At 37.3% G+C, this 16,361-nt stretch overlaps 1 protein-coding gene across 6 annotated transcripts in view; it reads left to right on the top strand.

Annotated features, from left to right (window-relative positions):
* The window catches only part of LOC126281772 (carboxypeptidase N subunit 2-like), a 312,044-nt gene that overhangs the window by 147,740 nt on the left and 147,943 nt on the right, over nt 1–16,361 (top strand). For 3 of the 6 annotated variants that reach the window (XM_049980973.1, XM_049980975.1, XM_049980974.1), the window contains one exon: nt 12,343–12,500. In XM_049980973.1, the coding sequence (XP_049836930.1) occupies nt 12,343–12,500 (158 nt within the window). Of the gene's footprint in view, nt 1–12,342; nt 15,799–16,361 lie in introns of those variants that run through there. The other 3 variants (XM_049980969.1, XM_049980972.1, XM_049980970.1) reach the window with 1 other exon arrangement.

The raw sequence follows: 16,361 nt of genomic DNA, 5'->3' as shown, positions 1-16,361 counted from the left end.
AATATGGGGTCTTTTTTTTTGTTCTAATAAAACCCCATGTCATTCCAAGCATGTGTGTCAATTTTTACCTCTCTATCTACATTATTCCATGGTTAATTAAGTTTTCAAATTTATACTGACTTTTTGATCACCCGGTACATTCCTCTCAAAGGAAAAGTAGTTGTGGGTTGGAATAAAGTTAGTAAGGTGTATGAGGAATGAGGTAGTGAGTTTGGAGTCTGAAGGACATTAATAAAGGTGGTGTTAAATAGCCATATGACCATGGGTATGAAGGATATTGACATATTAGGGAGGTGGCATCAACAGAGACAAGTATGGATCCCGGAGGTAAAGTGTTGGGGATGGTGGAGAGTTGCTGAAGATAGTGGTCGGTGTCTTTGACATGGGATTCTAGATTATGGGCAACTGGTTGGCTATGTTGGTCTGTCAGGGCCAAAATTCTTTCAGTGGGGGGCATGATAACCAGCTATACTGGAGTGTCCAGGATTGTTGGGTTTGTGGATTTTGGGGAGCATGTAGAAGGTGGGTGTGCAAGGTGTCATAGGGGTGAGGATGAAAGTGGATTGAGGAGAGATATTGTGGCAAGGGCCTAGGACTTTAAGGAGGGACTGGAGTTTGTGTTGAACTTCTGGGATGGGATCACACTGGCAGAGTTTATACATGGAGTTGTCAGATAATTGGTGGAGGCCTTCTGCCTAGTAGTAAGTGTAATTCATAGCAACACTGGTGGAATGTTTGTCTGCAGGTAGGATGATTAGGCCAGAATTTGTTTTGAGGTTGTGAACAGCTGTTCTTTCATCTACTGAAAGGTTGATGTTCTGAGAAAGGGACCTGGAGAAGGATGGTGAGGCTAAGTTGGAGGTAAGGAATTCCTGGAATTTGACCAGCTCCACAGAATCTTCAGTCTTATCCAAAGGCCTTACATTTAGCCCTACACCCAAAATTAACCCTGCTGGACTTTTCAAAGACCTTCTCTCCTTCTCCAGATCCCTGCAATGGAAAAACTCCTTTGGCACCAATCCCTCCTAACATAAGCACCTAATTACAAAAAAAACCCTGCCTGTTGCAGTGCATACCACCATCCAACTGTAATCCTCACCCCTCCCACCTAACCACTCACTGATCACCTTCCAGAAATTCCTTACCTCCAACTTAGCCTCACCATCCTTCCCTAGGTCCCTCAACCTCAAAACAAATTCTGACCTAATCATCCTACCTGCAGACAAATGTTCCACAATTGTTGTTATGAATCACAGTGACCACCTGCCAGAAGAGCTCTGCAAATTATCTGACTCCTCCAACTATAAACTCTGCCAGAGGGATCTTCCCCCCCCCCCCCCCCCCCCCCCCCATCCCTACTTCGGAAGTCCAAAAGAGCCTCATCTGCCTGCTTAAAGCCCTAGGCCCTCGCTGGAATGTCTCCCCAGAATGTTTCCCTCCTCACCGCTATGAGACCCCAAACACCCATCTTCTATATGCTCCCAAAAATCCACAAACTAAAACAACCCTGGAAACACCCTGTGGCTGGCTATAAAACCCCCACTGAAAGAACTACAGCCCTGACAGATTAATATCTTCAACCAGTTGCCCGTAATCGAGAATCACACATCAAAGACACCATCCACTAACTTCACTAACTCTCCACCATCCCCAGCCCTTTACCTTCTGGATCTATACTCGTCACTGTAGATGCCACCCCCTATATGCTGACATCCCTCATGCCCATGGTCCTATTGCTACTGAACACTACTTTTCACAATGTTCTACAGACTCCAAACTCACTATATCATTCCTCTTACACCTTACTAGCTTTATCCTAATCCCCAACTACTTCTCCTTTGAAGGGAACTTTCATGGCACCCTCCTATGCCAACCTTTTATGGGCCATCTCGAGGAGACCTTCCTAGCCTCCCAAAACACCAAACCTCTAGTCTGGTTCAGGTTCACTGATGGTATCTTCATGATCTGGACTCAGGGTCAGAACATACTATCTTTGTCAGTTCACAACTGCAACACCTTCTTTCCCATCTGTTTCACATGGTCCTCCTGAACCCATTAAGTCACCTTCCTAGATGTCGACCTCCTTCTCTCTGATGGCTCCATCTGCACCTTGTCCACATTAAACCCAGCCACCACCAACAGTACCTGCATATTGACAGCTGTCAATCCATTCACACCAAAATATCCCTCGAATACTGAATACTGCCTGGCCAACCGGTGATAGTGTATCTGCTGTGACAAAATATCTGTTGCTCAGTATGCTGAGGATCTCGGCACGGCATTCACAGACAGGCACTATCATCCTGACCTAGTCTGCAAACAGATCTTCCATGCCATTTCCCCTGTACCCCAATCCTCCCACCACCCTCAAGAACCAGCCATGAAGGAGTGTCCCCTTCATCACCCAGTACCACCATGGACTTGAACAGCTGGACCCCATTCTTATATAGGGATTTGATTGGCTATTATCATGACCTGAAATGAGGGACATCCTACCCGAGATACTTCCCTCCCCTCCTAAAGTGGTGTTCCTTCACCCATACAACCTCCACAACATTGTAGTCCATCCCTATGCCATTCCCAATCCCAACTCCTTGCCATAAGCATCATATCCCTGTGGAAGGCTCAGGTTCAACACTTGCCCAATCCACCCACACAGAATTTGCTGTTCCAGTCCTGTCACATGTTTATCCTACCCAAGCAGGGGCCAGGCCACCTGTGAAAGTAACTATGTCATTTACCAGCTCTACTGCAGTCATAGCACAACTTTTTATATTGATATGACTACCAACCAGCTTTTCACCAGGATGAACAGCCACCATCGAACTATGGCAATGAGGAAAGTAGACCAACCTTTGGCACAACATTGATGTCTGATTCACTACCTGTGCCATGTAGATCCTTTCCTCCACCACAAGCACAGTAACGTACTGTCCCCACACGCTCCACCAACAGTTTCCACCCCTGCTGTCACATCACCTCCTTCACATTCTCAGCTCCCACCCTGTTTATTTGCCACCCACTGCCAATGCATCCACTAGTCTTTCCCCACTCCTATCCATTTTTTGCTCTTTCTCTCCCCACTTGCCTGCCCCACAACCTCCTGACCCTGTGTCTATTGGCATTGTACTCCTTTCATGTTCCACCAGACAGCACTCTTCTCTCTTTCTGCCTGTATACTACTATCCCTTCCTCTTCTCCACCCCCTCGATATCACTGTTTGCGTCCCATGTGATAGTTGCATTCTGGCTTAAGATGCTGGAGTTGGTGGCCATGTGTGCATGAAGTGTGCTTGCTTGTGTGTACTAATGGTATGTACCTGTCTTTTATTGATGAAGGCTGTGGCTAAAAGCATTATGTAAGTGTTTTTCAATTGTACCAGTCTGCAACTTAATGCTTCTTATTTACGGTAAGTAGTAACCTGTCATTCTCTACACTGTTGATTTCATTATGTGGAGTTTCCCTTTATTGAGAGTAATACCTATAATATACACACCAGCAGTTGGTAGCATAGGACACAGGTCTTTATTCCAAACTATCTGTAGAATTTTTTTTGAAATCAGGGAAGTCTAAAAACCTGAGTCTACATAAATATCTACTTTATTTCAATATAGTTCCCCAACTATCAGTTTTGTGTAGTTTTCAACACTTCCCTCATTTTTGTCTAACAACCATTCCCAAGTAGGTATTTTATGGGGCCAGCTGGTGTGGCCGTGTGGTTCTAGGTGCTTCAGTCTGGAACCGCATGACCGCTATGGTCGCAGGTTCGAATCCTGTCTCAGGCATGGATGTACGTGATGTCCTTAGGTTGGTAAGGTTTAAGTAGTTCTGAGTTATAGGGGACTGATGACCTCAGATGTTAAGTCCCAGAGTGCTCAGAGTCATTTTTATTTTATGGGTACTTGCTCTGATGTGTTCGATATGTGGACTTGTTACTAGTGTTGTATTGCCATGTCCTGGATCCTGGCTCCTGTCCCAGGATGTTCTGTGTTTCCCATTATGATAACAGGAAAGTTCCCATTTTTATTCTGTTATTAGCTATGGGCATATTCATGTGTATTGCATGATTAGTACTGTCATTATCTACTCTTGATACCACCAATTGTGACTGTGTATTACTTCATTTTCTCCTTTGTAAATTATTTTTGTTGTTACCAGTGTTTCTTAATTGACCTAAATTAGTTTCCCACTTTCTTAGAAAATTGTTATGATAATGTTAATTTTCTGAATTTGCATTTCCACAATTGTGTACTTGAACATCTCCATTACACTTTTTCCTTAAAGTGTCTAATCCTTTGCGCAGGTCATTAAATCACTAACACTTATCCATCCTCTGCATCAAAGTTCTTCTCTTTCATAATGAGGTAGCTGTGTACCAATATCTTAGCAAGACATGTTTTCTCTGTTGGGTCATCTAAATATTTATATCTAGTTAAATGCCATTCTATATACTGTTTTTGTAAGCAAGCAATAAACTATTACAGTACTTAGGGCTCAGCAATTTCAGTGTTAATTTCTCCTGTGTACTAGTTGACCAATATTTTCTTTTAAATTTTTCTTGGATATCATCCCAAGATATGAATTCTTCCACATGTGCTGTTCCCTGTTCAGCAGAATCTGCTACCAAATGATCAAGGGCAAAGTCTCTTTTTTTTTCTGATATTCCCCCTTCTTAGGCAATGGTTTAGAAAATACTCCCACAAAATAAGTACCCTTCCTCATCAGCTTTAAACTTTGGAAACTGTTTTGCTAAATCTACACTACTTCCATCATGTGATAACCCAGTTTTGTTTCCAACTGTTTTCTTACTAAGTTCTTTCTGGTTATTTTCTAGTGCTTTACATAATTTTTGAATCTCCTTTTGCTGGTCTACAGTGTCACTCAAAGAATTTAACACTATGTAATACAATCTTTTGTTGTACCTTCCATTCAACTAATTGATGTAGATTCTCACCCAAACTAGTCAAAGCATTTTGGCTACCAATTACCTCACCAAAATCTTTACTCTGCTCTTGTACTACTACTTGATTTTGTGCCTCTTAGATCTGATTATGTACATCGTCAGATTTCTGTATGGATACTTCCCTTTTTTTAATTTTACCATCTACTTCTTTGAATTGCTCAATTACCTCCTTCCAAACCAAATACCATTGTTAATGTATTTCAGTTTGTAGCTCCTTTGGTAAATTGGTTGAAATTTCCTTTGTTTTAGAAATGTTATTGACTTTAGCAGCTATATCATCTGACTTTGAGATTCACTATAGTTTTAAGTGTTGTTATATTGTTAGACATTTTGTCTAATTTCTCTTAATTGTTTTAATTTTTCTTATATCTCTGCTAATATATTGGTATCTGTACTGTTGAGTAGTGACTGGCATAGAGTATAACTATGACTTCACTCACTAGTGCTTCCCTAGCAGACCAAATGTATTTACACTGCCACACAATTTTAGTAAAAGCGTTTTGACAAAGTGTCACAAATTGGAGCACTACATATATTCTGGCTGCGGTGCATAGAACAGATCACATAATGCATTGTACTAGCAGCTGCAAAGCTCCGCCAATGCTATCGTGTGACTTATGCACTGAGATGTTACTGCAGTACATAAATAATCCTGGTCATTGACCGGGTTGTCATGGTCAACTGCCTTTTTTTTCTTCTTCTTTTTCCGTCCATATCAAATGTTGTGATAATTCACACTTACATGAGTTTGATTAAATCATAAAGTAAATTTATCTTGAGTATAACACTTATACTAGACAACTCTATAAGAAAATCTATAGAACTCTAAGGAAATAGTTGGAGACTATCCTGCACACAAGAGAACAAACAGAAATGATGTGAGGCTAATAGAACTTAGCCAAGCACACAATTTAATTCTTAAATCCACAGCTTTCAAGAAAATACCACAAAGACAAAAGACATGGATATACCCCAAATCCTAGCCTTGGGGAATTTCAACTTGATCATGTGGCAATCAAGAAGATTTCTTGCAAAGAAATCATGAATTTTAGGGTACTCAGGGGTGCAAACTTGGATTCAGACCACTACCTTTCTAAAATTAAGTTCAAAGTCATCCCAAACAGGAAATGCAGCATGAAACAAATTAAGGGTCGGAAGTACAGAACGGAAAAGATATTAAAAGCAGATGAGTTCACAAAAGCAGCAGAAACCATTCAGACACGAAGCTGGGAGGATATCAAGGCAAACCTCATTACTACTGCCGAACGGATAGCACCTAATATAAAAAGTAAAAAACATGTCTGGTGGTCACTGGATTGTGATGCCTTCATTGAAGCAAGAAAACAATCATGGCAAAACTGGCAATCACAGAAAACAGAAGAAAGCAGGTTGAATTTCATTCGAGTTAGAAAACTGGTAGTTAAAAATATAAAAAGGATTAAGAAGACAGATGAAAACAAAACTCTCCTCCAAATTGATGAAGAATTTACTAAAAAAACACAAGAAGGTTTTACAGAACTTTCAAACAAAGATTATCAAGACACAAAGCACCCACCCTCCAATTTCGAAATGTAAATGGGACCATCACTCACAATAACATGGAAAATTGCAAAATACTAGCAGGCTACTTTGAGAACCGCTTGAAAAATTTGAATCCAACCCAAATAACCATGATAAGCCAGATTCAGAACCACTGATGACTAAAGAACTGCAGAAGGTAATTTCAGAACTTAAAAATAACAAAGCATCAGGAGAAAACCAAATAGTAGCCGAACTATGGAAATAGCTGACAAAAATGCAATTATATCCCTTCAGTGCATTTTCAATAAAATATGGAAAGAAGAAGAGATCCCCACAGAATGAAGAACAGCTCTCATCCACCCTATCCACAAGAAAGATTTGAAGACAGACCCCAACAATTACAGAGGAATATCACTGCTGGATATAACATACAAGATTTTTTCTAAAGTCCTTTTGAACAGGGCAGAGTCACAATGGGACCCGCAAATTTGAGAATATCCGGGAGGTTTTAGAAAGGGTAGATCGTGTTCAGAACAAATACTAAACCTCAAAAACATCATGGCATACCAAAAATCAAGGGCAAAGACACATGTAATCTCCTTCATTGATTTCAAAAAAAGGATATGGTTCAATTGATAGAGCATCTCTATTATCAGTCCTGGAAGAAATGAATTTTGGATAAGAAAACAACTAGAATCATGAAAGCAAGCCTTACAAATACATTTTCGAAAGTTAAATTTATGGGTGAATTATTGGAACCCTTTGAAATAAAAGTGGGAGTCCAACAAGGGGATGGGCTCTCACAACTGCTGTTCAATTGTGCACTTGAGAAAGTAGTCAGGGAATGGAATACAAATATTACGAGTGGTGTAAAACTGGGTTACAAAAAGAAGAACCTTAAAGTAAATTGCATTGCTTTTGCAGACGATATGGCCCTGTTTGCTCAAACAATGGGAGAAGCACAAGTGCAAATCCTTGAACTAAAGAAATAAGCAACTAAAATAGGTCTTCACACCTTGTTTGAGAAAACTAAGATATTGACAAACATCAAGCACTCATGTAAATACACCTAAGTTCAAGAATAAAATTTGAAATAGTAAAAGAATTCAAATATCTTGGAGAATGGATTAGATGGAATGCTGGGGAAAGCAAAGCAATGGAATCCAGTAGAAATAAACTTGAACTGTCCTTTCAACTAACAAAAAATACATACAACAAAAAATCACTTTCATGGGGATCCAAAATTACACATTACAAGACAGTGATTAAGCCAGAAGCACTGTATGCAGCAGAAACACTAAAAATGAATTTCAAAGGCCAAATGGAGAAACTTGAGCTAAAGGAAAGAAAAATTTTAAGAAAAATCATTGGACCAAAATTTCTAGACAATAAGATTATATACATCAAAAATGAAACACTCTACAAGAAAATTGAAAAACTTTTAGATACTATGCAAAAAAGGACGATAAATTTTTATGGTCAGCTTCTCAGAATGAATTCCAACAGATTAACCAAACAAATCTTTGACTTTTTCTGTAACTGCAAAATGAAACCCAACTGGTTTAATAGAAACTGAGAAAGAACTGGTAGAATTAAAGATTCCAGAAAATTCACTTATTGATCAAACAGCTAAATTAATTACTAAAGATGAAAACTAAAGGTTCCAAGACAAATCTACACAAAAGTCCAAACCCTTCATCTCAGAAGAAGAGAGGAAAAGAAGAACAGAAAGAATGAAGAAATACTGGGCCCTAAGAAAAAAACAACACAAAGAAATGATTGATCCAGTGTACCCCAAAGAGGGTGAAATGAAAGAAGAGGAAAGACATTTCTACAGCATGTGTTCATCTGTATCTTATTGGTAGTTTATCTCAGTTGCTGTTGGCACTGTCATATTTTTTTCCTTTATTTCTGTATCTTCTTGGTAGTTTATCTCAGTTGCTGTTGCCAACGTCATATATTTTTCAGTTATTTCATAAAATTCTTCTTGTTTCCTGTTGAAGCTCCTTCTCTTGTCTGTGTCCTTCATTTAGGATGCCACTAATTTCCTTCAGCAGCAGAGATGTTAAACATGTTCACAGGTTTATCTTCAAAATTGAAAATTTGGGCTAGCACATTAAAATTATGATTGAGTACTTATCCTGTTAAATTAGCTGGACTCTTTAAGCAAATGATGAAACATCATTTTAATAGTCCTAGGAGTTTTCGTGAAATATCCAGAATGCAAGAAATCAGCTTTTCTTAATATTGATGTAAATTAAAATTCAAATGCAAGTTATAAAAAACTTAAATTAAAAGAAATAAAGAGAGAGAGAGAGAGAGAGAAGAGAGGAAGAGAAATACCTGATTTTAGATTGCATGTGAGTCAGCACCAGTGGGGAATTGGGGTGTATATTGCTGTCTATATATCTTCATTGCAAAATTCTGTTGTCATTGCTTTTGGGAAATGCTTCATCCTTTTTGCAATTCACATAGGGTAACTTCTTTGGAATGAAACATTCAGACACCACTTAGTGCATAGCTTCTTCATTTATTCAATTCAGCCTGCTGCCATTACCAACTGGCATTGTATTAACCTATTTTCTTCAAGTAATATTAACTATTACAATTGCCACTGTGGTTGCAGCCACTGCCACTTATATAATATCTTAACAATACACTATACTTACAGTATTGTGATAATTAATATTTTGTGTTATTTACAATGGAAAAACCTTCTACAGAATTATTTATGCATGACAATATGCTCAGGAGAAAACATAGACATATTTTACATAAATAGTTTTGTAAAAGGTAAAGTCTTCCAAAGTCAAATTTTGTAAAATATGAAATGTAAACATTTAGTTCAAAAAACTCTAATTTTCTGCTAAATAACATAATTACACAAGTTCTCACCTTAATATTTCATTTTTCAGTTCAGCAAGTTCCTTGTGCTTCATGTTAGACATTACTAAACAGCCTTGCAATTTCTATGAAGATAAAGTAATGACATCTGTAGTAATGTGTTAACCTCAGAAATAGTTGCAGTTTTTTAAACATTCCTTGGCACTGTAAAATTGTCTACTGCTTCTATTAGCTGCAGATCTGGTCTTACACCATTTGCTGAAAATAAACGGCATAGATAGTGCACTTATTATTGCGCAAAACTCCCTTTTCCAATTTTCAACTTAGATTACTGTCAGTAAGATGAGTACAGTTGTACTGTATTCTCTCTCATTGCACATGAGAAGACAGTTACATCACCCAATTATATTAGACACATGATCAGCCTTACATCCTTTAAAAGTGTATCCGTAAAATGTTTAAAAGTTGGAGGAGTGTGTCAGAGGCCAAAGGGCATACTTTGCTCTTTATAATGCCTTTTCCTGATTTTTTCAAACAATCGAAAATCCAGGATGGAATGTAAAAATTGGAAGAATTGTATTTGTCAAGGTGATCCAAAATGTCATTGATCCTTGGAGGAGAAAGGTATCCAATTTTGTGACACTATTGGGTACACTCATGTCTATGCAGAAGCAAAAAGCCCTTTTTTCATTACTGGTTTCTTGGGAACAATCACCATAAGTGAAGCCCAGGAACTGAGAAAAGGTTGAATTACTCTTACTTCTAAGAAATATTAAATATTTTTCTCAGCTACAGGCTGCAAGTGAAAAAGTTTGAATATCACACAGACTTCTGTATCGAGTACATTGTAATAGGAATCCCTCATGTAGAAAAGTAACTGAAACATTTGAAAACAAATAAGTCACCAAGTCTAGATGGAATTCCAGTTTGCTTTTGCAATGAGTACACTATGCCACTGGCACCTTACTTAGCTTGTATTTATTGTAAATCTCTCACCCAGTGCAAAATCCCAATTAACTGAAAAGAAGCATAGGGAATTCCTGTACATAATGAGGGTAAAAGAAATGACACCCTATATTTCAGACCAGTATTCTCAACATCTGTTTGCTGTAGAACTCTTGAACATTCAGTTCAAATACAATAATGTTCCTTGACAAGAAAATGCTCCTGTCCACAAATCAGCACAGTTTTAGAAAACATTGCTCGTGTGAAATGCAGCTTGCCGTTTTCTCACATGATGTCCTATGAATTATGGATGAAGGGCAACAAGTGGATTCCATATCCCTAGATTTCCAAAAAGCATTTGTCGTAGTTCACCACTGAAGACTGTTAAAGATGGTACAATCATACAGATTCCCAGGTATGTTAGTGGCTTGAAAACTTCTTAAGTAATACAGCATCTTGTCTTCAATGGCAAGTGTTCATCAGAAGCAATGGTATTGTCAGGGGTGCTCCATGGAAGTGTGATAGGACCACTATTATTCTCTATACACACAAATGTTCTGATGGACAGGGTGAGCAGCAATTTGCTTCTGTTTGTTGATATCACTGTGATGATGGTAAGGTGTCATCATTGAGTGGCTATAGGAGGATACAAGATGTCTCGGACAAAATTTCTAGTTGATGTGATGAAAGGCAGCTAGCTTTAAATCTAGAAAAATGTCTACAATCTACAAACACATTTCCAAGTATGCCATAGTTTTCACTCAGGTCTTCATAGTCCATAACTACCATCCCAGCCTTGTATCCCTTGCTTTACCTCATCAATCAGCTAACAACCCCCTTATACCCATTGTACAGCCATGAAGCAGAACTACATTATGATTTAGTACTACTAGAACTGTATCAGCCAAGCCAAATTTTTCACTAGAGTTTTGACTACATCTCATTGTACCCTGAAATGAGAAATGTTCTCCTGACTACCTCCCCACCCCTGCCACAGTGGTATTCTACTACCCACACAACCTAAATAATATCCTCGAAACTTCCTGGCAGATTAAAATAGTGTGCTGAACTGAGACTCGAACTCGGGACCTTTGCCTTTCGCAGGCAAGTGCTCTACCAACTGAGCTACTTAAGCATGACTCATGACCCATCCTCACAGCTTTACTTCTGCCAGTATCTTGTCTCCTACCTTCCAAACTTCACATAAGCTCTCCTGCGAACCTCGCTGCCCCTCTCCCCTGTACTGCCTCCCGATGCTGTATCTAACAGTCCTGTCCTGTCCTGTCTTCACTACATTCCTTCAAGCTCCCACAGGCAGTACTAACATCTTTCCCCACCCCTATCCTACTATCCCTCCTCATCCTATCTCTGCACTTCCTCGCTACCCACCACAGATAGGTGTCTGTTCACATCAGACACAGTCACCGTCTGGCCTCTGCACACAGAGGCATTGGCCATGTGTGTTTGTGAGTTGTTCTTATGTAAATGTGTGTTTTCTCCTACTCCGAGGGAGATCCAATGCTTTCTTATTTGAGAGTCTTTTTGTTGTGCCTGTCTGCAACTCAGCCTTCTTGCAATATGCTGAGTAGCAAGTATCCTCTTCATAATATTGTCATTATTCCATCCTGGTCTTTCCCTATTGTTATTCCATCCTAGAATTTTCATTCCTTGAACTGTGATAAAATTTTATTTGAAATAAGATACTTGATATAGGTCACAGTTTACTGATTTTGATTCAATTGTTGTGCTTTATGGAGTATTTTGTTTCTGTTCTTGAAGTTACTTCAGTTTAATAATCATTATATATTTGCAGTTTGTAATATTGTCTGCAAAGAGACATGTAGCAGTATGTCATACAAGCAATATTTATGAAACTGGTTTTGCACTGATGAATCTCAAAAGCAGTGTTACCCCCCAAAAGTTAATTTTGTTTTTCCTATCATGTGTGAGATATCACATGTGCAGTACCATTCCTCTGTTAAATTGTAAAGTTGTGTAATTTTCAACTGTCTGATGTAAACACCTGATTACTATGTGACAAATGCTTTTAATTTCCATGTTAATCAAAGGTTGGATCTACGCGGTAACGAGTGGAATTGTAACTGCAGTATTATTCCTTTAAGTGGCTGGACTTTGGTCCGTGAAGAGGCAGTGGCAGGAAGGCCAGTTTGTCAGCAACCACCTGAAGTTGTGGGAACACCTTTACAAGAGTGGTTTTGTACCCATGGTAATGTATGCACCACTTCCGGTTTGCAGAAAGACTTGAGTGAGTTTGTTGAACTAACAGAAGCAATAGCAGACAACCACACATTTTTGGAACCAAGAAATATTTCACATATTATTAGCAACTGTTTCTTCTTTGGAATGTCTTCTGAACTAGGGTCTAGCATTGACCTAGTTGTTGGGCGTTTTACACATTTGTTGGGTGATATACACCAAAGAAAGCATGGCACTGCCACTAACAAGAGGGGACCTGTTCCCCAAATAGATACTGCTGCACTTGCAAGACAAGAACCAACATTAAGATTCTCTTATATCTTTCAGAATATTCCTGAAAACTTAAAAGAGGCTGTAAATGCTGGCTTAGAGGCTGAAATTATTTCAATGTTGCATTCAAGTAATTCTCAAGAGACTGCCCCCAGTAATGCCACTTCCAGTGTCAGGATAGTTATAGGCCTTCGGGAAGAATTTCGTAGAATTTTCTCTGTATATCAGAACTGTTCTTTCCCTTTTGTGAGCAGAACTGAAATGGAAGCAGCTTTTCCTCAGTCTTCATCAGCTATTGGATTTGTAGATGTGAGTCTCTACATTTACTTAGCTGTATTAGTAATGTGGGCTCAATAAATGGAGCCACACATCATTGCCTTGCATCCCCAGTCTGTGAAAATAATAATAATAATAATAATAATAATAATAATAATAGAAAACTAAAAGGCTTATTTTTCAAATAATATCTTTCTTGTGATATTACCTTTAGAAGTGGTTTTGCTTTATCTGCAAGACGAAGCATTGATCTTAGAGGTTTAAAAAGTCTTTCACAAAATTTTAAAATACCACTATAGGGGTAATGTATCTTTTTTGCGTGCCCTCTGGTGGACGAGACTTTACTTGCGGCAACTACTGTCCATGATGCACCATGGCGATGTGCGCCTCCCACGATCTTACTGGTGGCTACTGCATTTCCCACCCTTCCAAACACTGCAAATCTATAATACAGGCAACCATGACCGAGCATGCTGTCAGTGAAAATCTGGTTAACCACATGAGTGCTACATTACATGATCAATAACTCTGCACCTAGCGTATGTTTTCTGATTTGTTTCAAGAATGGGAATACGGTGCACTTTTTGCATAAATATGTATGAAAATCAATGTTAAAGGTGATGCTAATGTCAAAAAACTTAAAATGGTGGAAATGTTGTAGCACAGAATCATTAATGATGGAAAAGCATTGAGAGAATAGGACTTCTGCTGGGACTGACAAAAATGAATGTAAAATGTAGTAAAACATAAATCCAGGAACATAAAACTGGGGTTTTACTGCATTTTTGACAATCAGTCATGCACTTCAGCTTTTTGTACTGTTAAGAGCATTTGAATACTGTGTACTGGATATTATTTTCATGGTGTAACTGTACTTGTATATGAGGTCTGTGTGGATAATATGTCACAATGGTTTAGTCAACTCATGCAGATATCAACAAAGAATTCAACTATTATGACGGTCTTTTGCTTACATCAGTTTGAATTTTGTTTTCCTTGAACTTATGTTATCCTTTTGTCAAGTCAATATACAGTATTATGACTGTGACCATCAACTCATTCTAGCCAAACAGTAATTTCCAGTCTTGCTTGTCCATTGCATTGTTTGTAATGTTTGCCAAATAGTGAATAGATCTAATTATTCAATAATCTTAGTAGATTCTTTTCTTAACTCTGTTTTGTCACGTGACTGTTTTATCTATTTCTAACTTTCTGATCATTACCTTGCTGTTGTTCATTTTCTTAGTCCACACATCTCAAAGAACTGCTGTTTTACAATTTCTTCTTCACAGTGAGAGGAACCTTTTTGAACCATCCAAATTGCCTTAAGCACTAATATTAACATTCTGCAGTATCAGCCAATGGTATTCGAGTCCATATTTCTACTAATTAGTATATTATTCTGAGCTTTGAAATTTTGTAAATAGTTTGTACACTTTCTAGTGAGTGTTTTTAGTTCTATTTTTGTTCCTTTGATCAAATTATCTTTTTGGAAGCATATAAGCATCTTAAATGTTAGTTGGAAGATAAAAATATATTTATCTTCCTTTTTATTTTTCTGCTTGGTTCCAACACGCCTACCAAAGATTGTTAGTTTGTACACCGAAAGATTGTTATTATAGATAGATGACCTCCACTTACATTGTTTTCTATGACAAACTTGTCTTACACCTGAAAATTTAATGAGGCTTCACAGTGTGAATTTATATTATATTCCAGTACACCTTAAATTCTTACTGTTATCACTGTACAGGCATTATCATTACATGTCACTATATCTGCTTTACCTGTTATCTTACACTCATATTTTATACTTTCACTTTACTGTACTTTGTGGCCATAATTATTAATATAATTTTACTTGTTGGTACAACTGTTGGACTAGTCCTGCATAAACTGAATGTTATATGCCTAAATTATATATGTGCTTTTCTTGCATTGGAATGGTGTTTTCCCCTTCTATATTGTTTCTGCTGTAAGGAAATTTAAAATTCTTGATCTGGAGTCAGTATTGTAAGACTGTCTTGCCACTCATTGATAATTACAAAATGTTTGTTTTGTATTTATAGACATAATTCTTTGCTTCATGTACAAAAATATCATAAAACTTCAGAGAGATAATTTCTCAGTGTTTTGATTGTATTAGGACCATCACTTTAGTTCTAGAATTAGTCTGATCTAATGTATTTTCAGCTTTTTTATACGTTATAATTTTGCTAATGCTCTGTACCTGATAGTCAATTTTAAACTCTGTTTAAGTAATAGAAAGTGCTATGATCTTTGTTATTTGTTTTAATGTAAGTTTTATTTTTAATATTTAAAATGGCATATGTACACCATTCATAAGGCAGAAAAACAGATTACAAAAATGAAAACAGTTACTGAATAAAATCTGTCTTAAATAATGATAAAAATGATCTAGAGCGTTCAGCTTCTTACTCTATGAAAATATTTCAGAGATTTTATAATTTTTGTTATAATCAATATATTTAATTTTATCTCTACCTTTATATTATTCTTTTATATGTTTGTACTTGTATAGCTTTAAGATACATGCAAAGATTTGTTGTAAGATGAGAGAGTGTAGTTCTTTAAGATTGGTTATGTGATGGTAACCTGGATGCTGTGTCTGAACGAGAAGTGATTTGTTCTTTTTCTATTATAAATGCAATTTCTGTGGTAGACACAAATGTATAATTTATAAAACCATTAATGGGAATGAAAATATTTAAACACCAATAAATGGTGGAACAAGTATGGAATGTGCATTTTTTAATTGCAATATAGTCATAGACAGACTGAAGCATAAAAGTAAAATTTAAAAATATATGCATATAATATAAGAGGTACAGATTTCATACGAATTTTATATGATTATTGATCATGAAATCCAAAATTCTTGCAGACAGTAAGAGACTTGACTCAAAATTTATTAGTACTGCTTCATGTTTAGCAGTGACTTTCATTCTGTAGGGTCTTTGTTCAGGTCAAAAGTTTTGTTTTGATCAACTCTTTTGTGCCTAATTTGCTGGTTATCTGGTATATTTATTTATTTACACATCAAGTTCTGTAGGACCAAACTGAGGAGCAATTATCTGAGGTCATGGAACATATCAGTACATGAAATTACAACATAAAAGTAATAACAGATAAAATAAAATGTTTATGAACCCAAAAAAAGTCAAGTCATAAGTTTAAGTAAATACAATCAACAATACAACAAGAATCAGCTTGATTTTTCAAGGAACTCCTCGATAGAATAGAAGGAGTGACCCATGAATAAAGTCTTCAGTATCAATTTGAAAGTGCTTGGGTTACTGCTAAG

The sequence above is a fragment of the Schistocerca gregaria genome, chromosome 7 (assembly GCF_023897955.1).
Source record: "Schistocerca gregaria isolate iqSchGreg1 chromosome 7, iqSchGreg1.2, whole genome shotgun sequence".
Taxonomy (NCBI): Eukaryota; Metazoa; Arthropoda; class Insecta; order Orthoptera; family Acrididae; genus Schistocerca; species Schistocerca gregaria.
The sequence above is the reverse complement of the archived record's forward strand: the minus strand, read 5'-3'. Positions and strand labels throughout refer to the sequence as shown.